This window comes from Patella vulgata, chromosome 4 (assembly GCF_932274485.2).
Source record: "Patella vulgata chromosome 4, xgPatVulg1.2, whole genome shotgun sequence".
Lineage (NCBI taxonomy): Eukaryota > Metazoa > Mollusca > Gastropoda > Patellidae > Patella > Patella vulgata.
The window spans coordinates 43,812,015-43,826,220 of NC_065882.2; the positions used below are offsets into that span (position 1 = coordinate 43,812,015).

The 14,206-nt window shown below is 34.4% G+C and overlaps 2 protein-coding genes across 5 annotated transcripts in view; one reads left to right on the plus strand and one right to left on the minus strand.

Annotated features, from left to right (window-relative positions):
• LOC126818166 (uncharacterized) overlaps positions 1–14,206 on the plus strand; it is a 61,245-nt gene that overhangs the window by 29,699 nt on the left and 17,340 nt on the right. For 2 of the 4 annotated variants that reach the window (XR_008787814.1, XM_050545398.2), the window contains exons 15-21: positions 620–708; positions 1,115–1,237; positions 1,811–1,934; positions 2,584–2,615; positions 3,191–3,257; positions 3,552–3,678; positions 8,992–9,018. Coding sequence is in view for 2 of the 4 variants with exons in the window: in XM_050545398.2 (XP_050401355.1) it covers positions 620–708; positions 1,115–1,237; positions 1,811–1,934; positions 2,584–2,615; positions 3,191–3,257; positions 3,552–3,678; positions 8,992–9,018 (589 nt within the window). In the remaining 2 variants the exon portion in view is untranslated. The remainder of the gene's footprint in view (positions 1–619; positions 709–1,114; positions 1,238–1,810; positions 1,935–2,583; positions 2,616–3,190; positions 3,258–3,551; positions 3,679–8,991; positions 9,019–14,206) is intronic. The other 2 variants (XM_050545399.2, XM_056100197.1) reach the window with 1 other exon arrangement.
• On the minus strand, positions 10,548–13,002 carry LOC126818168 (H/ACA ribonucleoprotein complex non-core subunit NAF1). Its single transcript, XM_050545403.2, has one exon. The coding sequence runs from the start codon at positions 12,854–12,856 to the stop codon at positions 10,958–10,960; it is 1,899 nt and encodes a 632-aa protein (XP_050401360.1). The 5' UTR covers positions 12,857–13,002; the 3' UTR covers positions 10,548–10,957.

The following is a 14,206-nucleotide window of genomic DNA, read 5'->3' on the forward strand; positions in this document are numbered from 1 at the left end:
GAAAAATTTCTTTTGTTTTTAGCTTGTATCTTGGCTCGCAACTGCTGGTTATATAGATATGCCTATGGCAATGTTTATGAAATATTATACAATGCCCTAATATGCTAATGACAGAGACCATCAGTCACATATGTGAGAGAGAGAGAGAGAGAGACAGGGAGAGAGAGAGAGAGATGTCCACTTGACACAAACTAGGTCATTTCGGGACTAACATGGTTAATTTTATTTCTATAATTCGCTTGCGCGTAGAGGTCTTTAGCAGTGGGAGGAAACCGGAGGACCGAGAGAAAACCCACGAGGTTGGACAGGCGACCCTACTCCTTGTCACGTACAACCGGGGATTCGAAACCACGCCAGTTGACTCAATGACAGGCCTTATGATACAGCACGCATGTGCTAACCATTCAGCCACCCAACCCCCCATGTTAAAAATAACAACATGGATATTAATAAAAGAAGAAACAGGAATTAAAAAATATCAGTACTTTCTAAAATCCATTAAATTATTGTGTTCAGCTTCGCATAGAAACTTTGTATAGATAAATTCCATCCATAATATTTACAATACTTGGGTTGAATTTGGAGGTTATTTGTTTCATTTATCATTTCATTTCTATAGGTGTAATGAATCTTATTTCCATGGCAACAAGAGATAAAAAAATCAATCAAACCTTATCACAGATACTAGAGACTTCAAGTTTACAAATGGTAATGTATTGAAATAGAAGTTGTTGTTTTTTTTACCAAGGGTAACACTGGAGAATAAAGGATTTCTGTTTTGTAATTATACTTGTATAATTACATTTGCCAAATTGTTCAGGAGAATTTAAATATTTTCTATAATATTTCAATTAAATAAATTTGTAGCTGTTTAAACAACATGTATCTATCTTCACTGATTAGGATAAAACTTCCAGGGCTGAAATAAGGAGTTGAAGTTAGTAATTTATTTTTTATACAGTAAAGATGTATATCTAGGAATGGTGGACATGTGTCCCTTTCAATATTAAAAATGGCATGCAGATTCATTCACATCTCCAACATAAGTCACATCTGCGACTATCATGCAATAATAAATAAGAAGTATCTAAATTTATGTCTATAATTATTGCAGAAATCTGACAATCAGGTATTTGAAGAAATATCAGATTTTATTTTAAAGAAAATACAAGAACAGATGATGAACATGTCAAATAAAACATCACCAACCTACACACAGGCAGATATTATTATTAATGTAAGTACTTCATAAATTTCATATAAAATAAAATGTGATAGATCATGAACGATTTAACGTGACTGCTGTTCCTAGAAAGTTGGATCTAGCTGTAAAGATTTCTGGCCAGTTAAAGTGATTTAGATTATCATTAGAAAAGGCATTACCACACAAAAAAGTGGTTATTATGCGTATTATTATAAGCAGTAAATATATTTTTCTAGGTAATTTGGATACATTCTCTAATTGATGGTATATGTAATTAAAACTAAGAATCTTATAGCTCATTTCATTATGACTTTGGACATATATTGTTGACACAATTTCTTGTTAAAACTCAGCAGGTTAAAGTTCTTGACAAATTGTTTTCAAATTTGCACAGACTGTTCATTGGGCCATAAGGAAGAACCCTATATTGAAGTTCAGATGTTACGCAAATCATGGAGTTATCTCTTCATTTCCATTTATGGTGGCGATTAAGATCTTGACATTTTAATCTCAGTAGGATTGTTCATTAGGATATAAGGAAGAACCCTATCGAATTTCAAAATTTTTGAATCATCAATTTTGAATGTTCTTTTTGTTATTTTTAAGAAAATGAAAGCTTTACCAATGAAAAGAATAAACACACCACTACATAGAGCAGAATATCATGCAAAAGGCGTTTCTAGTCCTGAACATCTTAAGAGTAGAACTGATCCTAAATCTCCAGTACCACGTAAGTATAATAAATGTTCAGTAACATAATAATATAACTATGTTCAGTAACATGAGGATATAATTATGTTCAGGAGCATGAGGATATAATTAGGTTCAGTAACATGATGATATAATTATGTGTAGAATAAAGTTGGGGTGCCCAAGTTTAGATGTTGTCATTGATTCCATGATATGGTAAGGTTTTTAAATATGTAATAAAGTGTAATTCAACATAACGTCTCAAGGTGGTTAGTTCATATTGGTACAGGTTAGTACCAAATTATTTTATCATGTGACAGTGGAGTGTCTTGCTAATCGAAACAGTGAGGCAATAATATGTGTCTAGACTTTTGTAGACGAGGGTGAGATCGCAGTCCTTGAATTAACTTGAAAGGTAATTCCGGTCATCCTGTTGTGGTGTGTCTTTGCCGAGTGAATTGGTCATAAAATTAGCCATTACTAGAGATAAAACTGACTATTGAGACCTGGTTATCCCGAGTATCAGTTTTATATTATATAATTATATAATATATACTTCTTGTCATCTACACAACTGGAATGGAAACAATGGCAATTTACTCAATGAAGACCATGGTCTAAAGCAGACACATTATACCACTCAACTTTAATTTATATCTGTCATTTGCTTTATAATTTATTTTTTACAGAACTGGGTGATTTAATCCTCCTAGGACCACAGGTAACAATATTCATAAAATAATATAGTTAACACAGATTACATTGTTCTGAAATTACTATATTCAGTACTAATCTGAATGTCTGAAATGAAAACAATATGAATAAATTATTTTGTTTTTTTTATAGCTTACATATAAAATGCGCCAAAGCCTTCTGTCCAGAAGGGTCCAGATTTGCATTATAAAAGAATGATTAATTATAGAATTTATTGTGTGTGGGAGTATCAGAAAATTAAATTAAAAGACAGGAGGGGGTAACCATTCATGCAGCAGCCTCCACACTATACTGTTATTCTTACAGTCAATAAAATTGGGACCAGTAAACCAGACATCTTCTTTGAAACCTAAAAAATAATTGTTTATCAAATGTGGGTTATCATTCAATTTAGTTCTCTTTTTTTTATTTGTCATGTTGTATAATTTCTGTGTTCATGGTTCCCAGAAGTCTACATCCGGCCTTGCTAGTGTCCAGGGTCAAACAAGGTTGAGGGAAATTTTTAGATATATATATAGTTTTAACAATTAGATTTTGTGTAAGCAGATTTTTAAAAAACTTTTAACTCTACTTATTTTACAGACATTTGGAAAGATAATAAATCTGCCTCAACCTAATATAGTGCTAGTTTCTATTGATGCTGTACCAGGTAACACCTGTTTATGTCTACCTATTCACAAAAAAAAAATTAAATTAAAATACTTGAAGATCGCAGTCTATTCACGGGCTAATTTTTGTACTAAGATTTTTACTTTCAATCAATGAAAAAGCTGAATCATTAGAACATTTTAGTTTTGATGAAAAAAGACCAAGGATCATATTCTTAATCTTATTCAGACATATTATACTTAGATTACCATATGTAATAATTACAGTAATAATCAATTTTGTAAGTTCTATAGCACATATACTCTTAGCGTGATACTAACATTTTGTTTTTCAGTATCTAATGGAGCGATGGTGTGTAAATTAAAGGAATCTGATGATCATTATACATATATCAATATGAAATATTTAACATGGGAACCAGCTAATTGTATATGGAAACCTATTGATACTGTAGGAGACAGGTGAATAATTCTCTGATTATCTGATTGGGGAGTTAGTAATTTTCATAGGTTATCTCCCTTTCAAAAGAGAAGGAATAGATGCAGCGCAAAATTAAGCTGTGGAAGAATACATGTAGTAGTAGCCCATTTTAAACTCTTACCCACCCTTGCCCACAACTTGAAATGTTGAAATAAAGTTCTGTAACTAATACCAGTCACTCTTAATTATCCAAGGTGTACCTCACATATATTTTATATATATATATATATATATACCGTTATATTCTTATTTCTTTTTTTTTTATTCATCTGAACATCGTAATATCAAACTTTATTTTCTTCTTCTTGTTAATCTAGGGGGGTTGGATGGCCGAATGGTTAGCATGTGCGTGCTGCGCTGTATCATACGGTCTGTCATTGAGTCAACTGGTGGGATTTCGATTCCCCGGTTGTACGTGACAAGGAGTAGGGTCGCCTGTCCAACCTCATGGGTTTTCTCCGGGTCCTCCGGTTTCCTCTCACTGCTAAAGACCCCTATGCGCAAGCGAATTATTGAAATAAAATTGAACCATGTGTTAGTCCCGAAATGACCTAGTTTGTTAAGCCCCATTTCTATCTCTCTCTCTCTCTCTCTCTCTCTTGTGAATCTCTGCTTTGGGAAGATTCACACAATTTTGTAATCCGAATTGAGGGGATTCCACTGGTTTTCATAATTTGTCGAAATTATGCTTTTAATTAAAGATAAATGTCAAAGAATCAATCTCCTATATTTTGGTTGACAAATGTATTATATTCAGATTCTAAAATATCTGTATTAAACTGAATATCAAAACACAGGAATCATTTTATTTTTAGAAGACAGTTCATGAAATGGGATAAAACATCCTACTTTTCTGCACCGACTGGGCTAATGAAAACTGGCATACACGATACAGTGTGTTATGAGGAAAATGTTGCCTGGACAGCAGTGCTACAGCTTATTATTATTTTAAATTCCAACTTTTACGTGCACGCCCACAGGACCACGGTTTTCCATTCCATCTTGTACTCTGTCCTTGCCAGGCCCTCCATAATGTCCTCCCGTAATGCCCCACTAACAAGGGGAAACCACACTGGAAATTCCTGAGGCCAACACCCTGAGCAAACCCAAGACCTCCTGGTTACAGCCTCTTACTCACTGAGCCACCATAGCTCCCACCTATGAATGAATACCGTGAAAATCAGTGATGGAATGCCACTCAACACCAACATTGTCCTTAATTCCTACATCACAACAATTTTGGAAAGAAATAACTGAATATAGGTGATGTGTATGTGAATATTGTGATCTGAGGTCAATTTATTGAACAAAATTAAAGATGCATTATGTAAGATTTAGATAAAGAGCTGGCCTTTCCAAAATACATCATTCAAAATTAATATATTGAAAATTTCTTTCACATTAATTTATTCTGAGCGACGTCACTGTTTGAAGTTTTGCCATAAATTTTTATATGCCCACATTTTCATTAAGCCGTTGCCCCTGTCCGTCCGGACATCCGTCCACAATTTGTTTGTGGACACTCTACAGGTCACAATTTTTATCGGATTTCAACGAAACTTGAAATATAGGTTTATCTCCCTAAAATCTCGGTTCCTTTCAATATTCGCATGTAACGGACCGTAACTTCATGGATTATGGCCCCTGATTGTATTAAAAATCTCGTTTTTAGCTTGTGGAGCCTATAGAGGTCACAATTTTCTTCTGTTTTTGTTGAAACTTGAAATGTAAGTTTATAACCCAAAGATCTCTGTTCCTTTCAATATTCACGCATATCAGACCGTAACTTCCTGAATTATGGCCCCTGATTGTACGAAAAATCATGTTTTTAGCTTGTGGACCCTATAGCGGTCATAATTTTTATCCAATTTAAAAAAACGTTCAAATATATCACTGCTACACCGTAAATTTGGTTGAGCTCGAATTTCATGAAAAACGGACCAAAACTGACGGATAAAATGGCCGTCCCTCGTCATAGGCGTACGAGCTGCCCCCATTTTGGGCACCAAATGCTGGGAAAATTTGGGCACACAATTGTACTTTGTAAAAGTTGTATAAAAAAAATTTGTGTTCTTGGATGCGTCCAATTTAACAGCGAATTTAAATTCAGAGTGTCGATCTATTGTTAGGCAATTAAATAGAAATCTTAAGACTCGAACCCTCTATTGTTTGGAGTACAGTAAGCCACGAATTACATTTACATAAACAACTGTTTTTAGTTGTGTATATTACAAGTAAATGAAATTTAGTTCTCTTTTATTGATGATTTAGAAATGAAGAACTTATTCATCGCAAAAGAGTTATTATGATTATTATGTAACATACTAAGAACCTAACTACATTTTTGGGGCACCAACCACCACCGCCCCCCCCCAGTCAAAAATTTCCCTGTACGCCTATGTCCCTCGTACACAAATAGTGTAAACATCTGGTATATCAACGTTGTGGATCCTCTAGCTAGAGGTCACAATTTTGATCTGATCTTGATGAAACTTGAAATGCATGTTTATAACCCAAAGATCTTGGTTCAGGCATATCCGCAAGTAACTTCCTGAATTATAACGCCTGATTGTATGAAAAATCATGTTTTTAGCTTGTTGTAGAGGCCACAATTTTTATCCGATTTAAAAAGAACATGTGAATTATATCACCATTACACACTAAGATCTTGGTTTCTTTTGATAATTGCGCATATCGGACCGTAACTTCCTGAATTATGGCCCCTGATTGTTCGAAAAATCGCATTTTTAGCTTGTGGAGTCTCTAGAGGTCATAATTTTTTTTTCTGATTTTAAAAACCGTTTAAATATTTCACCATTCCATCATAATGAAGGTTGAATTCGAATTTCGGGAAAATCGAAATGAAACTGCCCGACAAAATGGACGCTCTCTGTACACAAATTGTGTAAAAGTATACAATGCGAAGGTTGTGGACCCTCCAGAGGTCACAATTTTTATCCGATTCTGATGAAACTTAAAATATATCTTTATATCCCAAAGATCTGTCTCTTTTGATATTTGCGCATTTCGGACCATAACTTTCTGGATTATTATCCCTGATTGTACAAAATCGTACTTCATCAGTCTACATCTTGTCATGGGAATGAATGTCTAAATAATTATTATACCGCGCCGAACGAACATCAACCTAGTAGTTGTGCCTATTGCTAATTTGGAATTTCTCAGATTTAATAAGTTTTGTGTTTTCAATGGAAACAAATTTAACTTTGTCTTTGGTGTACAATTTTGTTTCCGGAGCATATAAACTGTTCAAGATAACTTCATGAAACTTTGTACAAGCATCAACTGTGTGATAGTAGTTGTGCCCTTTGCTAATTAGAAGTTTCTCAGATTTAATCATTTTTATTTTTCCATGGAAACAGATTTCTCGGTTGAATGATTTTTTAGTTTTGACTTAGTTTTTGGTATATAATTATTATTCTATAACATATCTCAGAAACAGAACACTTTTACATTCATCAATCTATTATTCTATTTTCTTATGTCTGTCCTTCCATCCCAATTTCGTTTCCGGCGTAATATTTCATTATCCGTTCAAGCATTTCTTTTGTAACTTTGTACAAACATCAACCTATTATAGAATTTTATTTTCTGATGTATAAGCTTAAAGGGCCAATCCCGATAATATTTTGGAGAATAAAACTGCTTAATTTTGTGTTGAAGCTCCTTAATATCTCGTACCTAAGGGCAGAGCAACTAATTCAATATTTGTGATGTTTCCAAACAACTTACACCTGTCAGTCTTCATCTGGAAATGGAGACCGGTGTCCCAAGCTGTATTATGCGGTGTCTGGATAAAACCAGGGCCCTTATTCACAAAAACTTAAACTAAGATACAATCGAAATTTTAAGAAATACTGCAATTCGATTGGCTGACCAGTAAAATCAATTTGCATATATCCAATGAAGTTGCAGTATTTCTTAAAATTTCGGTTGTAACTTAGTTTAAGTTTTCGTGAATAAGGGCCCAGACTTTTACTTTATAAAAACAATGTGAAGGTGAAATTTACCTTTCGTTATCCAGTAAGGCACATGGGTCATTCACTGTATAGACCTCTAAAGTAACGGCGATAGATTATCAGGTTACCCAACGAAAAAATTGACCAGAAATCTTAAAAGGGTTACATGTCCAGATAAGCATTTTTGACGTTCTCGTCCAAACAACTCAATATTTTGAGCTGAAATTTTGAGGCAGGGTGAATAAACCATTCCTCTATATTTTGGCGCTTTTATTTTTGCGACATTGTTCAAATCAGGATAGTCCCTTTAATGTTTAACATACAGTAGCTGATTGAGGTAGGCAAAGGTTGTTGTGCAAACCTTATTACAAATACAAGGAGTAGCAACCCTGCCTTGACGAGCTACTGTGATCAGAGTATGAATCTTCTGCTTAGTAGCCTACCATTGATATTCCATATTTTTATATTGATTACCAAAAACAAAGAAGTTATTTTTCCTTATGTCTTCCAAACAAGTGCAAGGGCGTGGGATGTTGATGACTAGTTATTTTGTATATACGACATTTGTAGCCAAAATTGCCAGGCAAGATACACACACATTTTGCAAGAGATAGACAGAGAACGAGCTAAAAAAATAATATGATTTTTTGTACAATCAGGGGACATAATCCAGGAAGATATGGTCCGATATGCACGAATATCAAAAAGGAACCAAGATCTTTGGGTTATGAATATAGGCTAAAAATTGTGACTTCTAGAGGGTCCACAACCTTCGTATTACATACTATTACACAATTTGCGTACAAAGAGCGACCATTTTGTTGGCTGGCATTTTGTCTGGCAGTTTTTGGTCTGATTAAAATGAAATTCGAACTCAACCAACAATACGGTGTAACATTTTTTTAAATCAAATAATAATTGTGACCTCTAGAGGGACCACAAGCTAAAAATTAGATTTTTCATACAATCAGGGACCATAATTCAGTAAGTTACGATCCGATATGCGCGAATATCGAAAGGAATTAAGATCTTTGGGTTATAAATATGCATTTCAAGTTTCATCAAAATCAGATGAAAATTGCGACCTCTAGGCATATAAAATCCTGCAGTAGGCAGATTTAGCTTTCACATAATGCATCTTTAAGTAAAATTTTGTCCACCTGTCGCATGGAGCAAGTAGTTTTGCTCACTACCTGTCAAAAAGTAAAAATCCCCAGTCGGCGGCAAGTGGACGGGTGAGCATCATAAGCCCTGCTTGTTACATTCAATAAAATTTAAATATTATAGCTAAATTTGAGATGATTTGCTTTACAGTAAAAGAGACGATGAAAATCAAGAAAGGTACTTTTTAGTTTAGTGTAGCAGTATAGTTTTATTTTCTGTACAATTATTTAAGAGCAGACAAGTTTTTTGATTAGCTTACTACATGTAAATAACATTCAGTCTGGAAGTGGACTTAAATATTGGTGTAGATTTTTATGTTAATGTGGTTGCATATTGCCATCGACTTTGTCCTTTGGTCGGATAAACTCCTTATAACAACTCTACAGGTTACAGATTTTGAGATTGTTTTATTCAAACTTGCTGAATATATACATCTGGGTGATGCACAGTGATGGATCATGAGGTCTCCGGGCCCTGAGTATGCTGCCGGGCCCCAGTGACAAGGTGACACCCCAGATAGATTTTTTGAAATTTTGACCTGAAATGGTGGTCTATGGAGTATATCCCGGACGGGAAATCATATACTTAGTTCTAAGCAGTTGGTGTCGATCTAGATTAGTAATTAGTAGTACTCAGAGAATTGATTCAAGATTTCTTTTCTAACAGTTATGCCACTTTCCTGTTACCGGTATCCAAATCTGACTACATGAGTTTGCCGTTGGCACACTGGCCAATCCGGTCCTGATGACACTGGTTTGCGAATCTTGTTGTCAAGCGAACTGGTGTTAAGTGAGAAATGGGGGCCCTACGAAAATATTGGACAATTAACAAGACCGCTACCTGTCAACCAGAAATAATTTTTTGGGATATGGAAACATTTCTGATATCAAATTCCCACTGCCAACCTACCAAACGTGGAATCATTGATATCATTTTTTTTTCTGACCGATGAACCTTGGGGTCCCCCTACCTAATAATTTCAAAACTCATCGAAAAAAGGTCACTTTGTTTCACGATTTTGGGGAAATGGGTCTCTTTTTTCTACAAAATTTTGAAAAATAAAAAATATTTTGTCACCAAATCACCGGGCCCCGAGGCATTTGCCCTCGCCATGATCCGTCACTGGTTATGCATCAATCATTTACAGGTCTTGAGTTTTGAAAGTTATTTTAACCTTGTAACAACTTATATGGATGATCCGTCACTGGTTATGCATCAATCATTTACAGGTCTCGAGTTTTGAAAGTTATTTTAACCTTGTAACAACTTATATGGATGAACTATGCCCTTCCATTTCAAGTCAGTTTTTAAATATAAGATTTTGGATAACTTGATATAAAATTTTTCAAAACATTAAAATGTTGTTACTAATTGTCCACATAATCAGCTAATAGGATTAAGCTGTTGGTTGGTGCATGTTTTGTTGCCTGGCAACCTATCTTTGTAATTTTGTATATATATATTTGACTTTTATCAATATACATGTACTATGTTAATAAAGATAAAATGATTTATAGTTGAAGGGGAAATGGGGCTGAGTGATCTACCACATGTACTTTAAATCCAGATCAATGGGGGTTTTTATCTTCCATGTCAATGTTAAGTGTTTAATGCAACAGGTAGAATTTGTATCTTTCCCACCTACTTTTTATTGAATTAAGGTTGGATGAGGTTGTATTAGAAATCTATTTCTATATACAAAATGATAACCATATTGGACCTTTTTATTTGTCTCATATAATACATACATGTAAACAATATCAATAGCTGTATGTTGACAGATGTTCTGGGCTACAAGTGGTTTAGAGAAACTAAGCACTGTTTTGTGGAAATAGGGAGATTTGGCATTTCTTTTATATATCCAAATCAATTATTTTGTTCAGAAAGTTGAATTACTGTTGAATTTAATCATACACCTTTGTTATTTTCTGAAAGATTTATCCACAGACAGAAAAATTCATTCAGTGCAATCCGTGGCCTGACCATAAGTATCCAAAATCAAAAACAAACAGTTATCAGTTTTTCTGCCTCTAACCCAGAAAAACATCTGCCAACACATAGCAATCGGGACAAGTCAGCAGATTTTGACTACGGTACTTAAAAAAAACAATATCTTTTATCTGTGATTTAATTGTGGATCATTCGTTTGTTGATTTTGAACAAATCTTGAGTCCATAATAACGGGTCTTGGACTGTAATGGTGATTTTGTACAGTATTCATATATGCATTAGGATTTATCTGGCTAGGATGAGGAGAAGGGAAGAATTGATTAGGATTACCCATTCTACCTTGTAGAGGAAAGTTCTGATATGAAACATAATTTGGTGGTTGAGAATTCATTGGTTGTTGAGGCCAAAAGTTCATTCTGGTATTTTGTATTCCACCATGATTGTTCATGCGACCACCATTATTGTGAGGTGAATTGAAATTCTGGGACATCATGAAAGGGTTTTGATTCCCTTGATGTTGAAATCTTGATGGAGGGTGTCGTGGCGGACCAGCTCCTGGGGGTGGCCAACACTGCCAGACATTGTTTGTGTTTCCCTCAGATGAAAATGTATCTGCTTTTGGTCTATCCCAATCTTTCTTTTTATTTATATATTTCACTTTCCTATTTTTATGGAACAACTCACGTTCTTGTCTACTTTCAGTTTTATTGATCTTGCTGTCGTCTCCCTGCTCTACCTCATCATTTTTCTTTTCTCGTTTCTTGGACTTGGTCCTTCTTTCCAATTCATCATCAGAATAATCTAAATGTTTTGGTGGTGGTTCATTGTTGTCTTTCCATGAAGCATCTGAACCCTTCATTTGTTTCAGTTGATCAATAAAGATATATTGAGTCAATTCTTCTAAGTTCGGAGCGCAATAAACTTGATCACCCACTTCTATATTTTGATTTTTTATATCGGCAGAGTTATTGAACCGCACTGAATAAAACGGACATGCCACTGGACCAAATATTTCAAACACTTTTCCAAAAACATTGCGATTTTCATAGAATAAAACAGATTCTTCGTTTAAAGCTGGGGTATTAGGTGAACTCTGTATTACTACTAATAACCCAACAACACTGGAAACTTTTCCTAACATTAATAATTTTTCATCTTCTGGAATTGTTATCTTTAAATCACCGATAGGCGGTAAATCCTCTGGTAGCATCTCTCCTTTTGTTCTCACTACCTCGATTCCTATTTTATTCTCACTAAGTTTGTGTTTAGTTTCGTCATTATCTGATACCACTTCGTCACTAAATAACGAAGATGAATCTGAACTGTTGTCTGCTTCTGTACCACTGTCATGTAGTTGTTCGTTATCTGGAACACTTCTGTGACAAAGCATCGGATCATCACAAACAACACCATCTTCAACTTTAACTTTTAAATCAACTTCAGTCAAATCTGACGAATTTATTTCACTTGTGCCAGTCTGTGGAATGTTACAATTTTTCGGAACTGATTTGTTAACTACTGAATTATTTTTATGATCTTCTGTCTTAACTTGAACTAAAAGCTGGGTTGTTTTCTCATCCCCATCAATGATTGAAACCATAATTTCAGATTCCTGATTTTTTGGGCTTTGTGGAACATCAGTTGTACAAGTTTCTATACCATGCCCTTTCTCATTTCCTGTTACAGCTTTGGACTCTGAAATATTGTCACAAATAAGAGCAATGCCCGCTCCATCGTTCTGGGCCGGAATATTATGACCTGTGCCTTTATCGTCTTTCGTCTTAACTTGTGGAACATCAGTTGTACAAGTTTCGATATAGTGCTCTTTCTCATTGCCTGTGTCAGTTTTGGACTCTGAAATATTGTCACAAATAATAACAACGCCCGCTCCCTCGTTATGGGCCGGAATATTATGATCTGTGCCTTTATTTATTTCTGTGACTGTGGGCAGTGTCGTTTCATTACCGAATTTTGCACTGTCTTCTATTTCTGATTGAAGTGAATCTGTGCATTTTTCCTTTTGTTTGTGTTGATTTATCAAAACAATGGTATTATTTTCATCCATGCCTTCGAAACACCATGTGACGTCCGTACAGGAAGAAATACCGAAGTTCCGTAACTTCTTAAATCGTATTTGTTTTACAGTTTTTCGATGAACCAGATAAACACGTGTATCTGCCTGTGAAAGATGGCCGTTATGTTTTTGTCGATCGGCAATCTTCGTGTAGGTCACTCGAGGCAATCTTCGAATTTGGGTTATACTCTAGTGACGTTATTTACTGACACCGTTTTATTTTTAGGTGATAATTAACAATTTTACGTAAATCGTTGTTGGGTCACGCGTAAACTGGTTTTGAATTAAACATGAACTCGATATATTCTGAAAAAGTCATGTACTTTTAGGGTGCTTGTGACCAAACCCGTTTGTGTTTGAAGGTGTGGCAGGCCGTTTGTTTGTTTTGGTATGACGTGGGAGACACGTGCTTTTCTTATAATTAGGTCAAACTGAAAGTAGAATTCGTTTACTGACTTCTAGAACGCATTAGCTTTTATAAGTTTTCTAATACAAAATAATAAAGATCATTAAAAAATAACGAATTTAATTCATGATAAATATTTATTTTTATTATTGAATTCCCCAGTTTATTTCCCATTTGTACTTATATATAGATTTAAATAAAAAAATACTAGTTCGAATTTGTTAGCAATAGTTTTATTTATATTGAATTTACATTTTTTCCCATTTGTCATCAATATTTTTAATAGAATTTAATAGCCATGCAAATATTATTGTTTAAAGACCACATAAGATCAAAAATCTTAATTGCGTGTACTTATAGCCAATGGTTACTATATCCATTTTACAGCAAGTTCAAACCAATCTGATTAAAATGAATTCAGCTATTAAGGTTTAAGTATTCGAAAGCCAAAAACGGTTTTCATACTTTCAATTACAACCTTAATCCGATTGATTGGCTGGTGATGTCACAGGCACTACACATACTATATACATTATCTATACAATATATCACAGTCTGTACAATATATCACTGTCTATACACACTACCAGTTGACAAGTGTGTATTTGTCGATTATGGCCTAATCATAATCAACGAATTATCGTCTTGCGCTGTTATAGATTAGACATTTGTGATTGGAATATTTTAGATTGAATTTAAAATGCTGTATCATGCCGTAGATACATTTAAGGTGCCTTTGTTTAAATAGGCCACATGCAAATGAAGACGATCCAAGCAATTAGCGCATTTACCGGTAATTTGGATAACCCCATAATACTTGATATCCCAAACTATTCTCTATAAGTACAGAAATACAAATAATGCCAGTCATTTGTCGATATTTTCATTATTAGCTAAATATAATAATAATAACCATTTCAATACACAAAGAACAA

Coding starts and splice junctions, on each gene's coding strand:
- LOC126818168 (XM_050545403.2), bottom strand. CDS start 12,856: ATGGATGAAAATAATACCATTGTTTTGATAAATCAACACAAACAAAAG.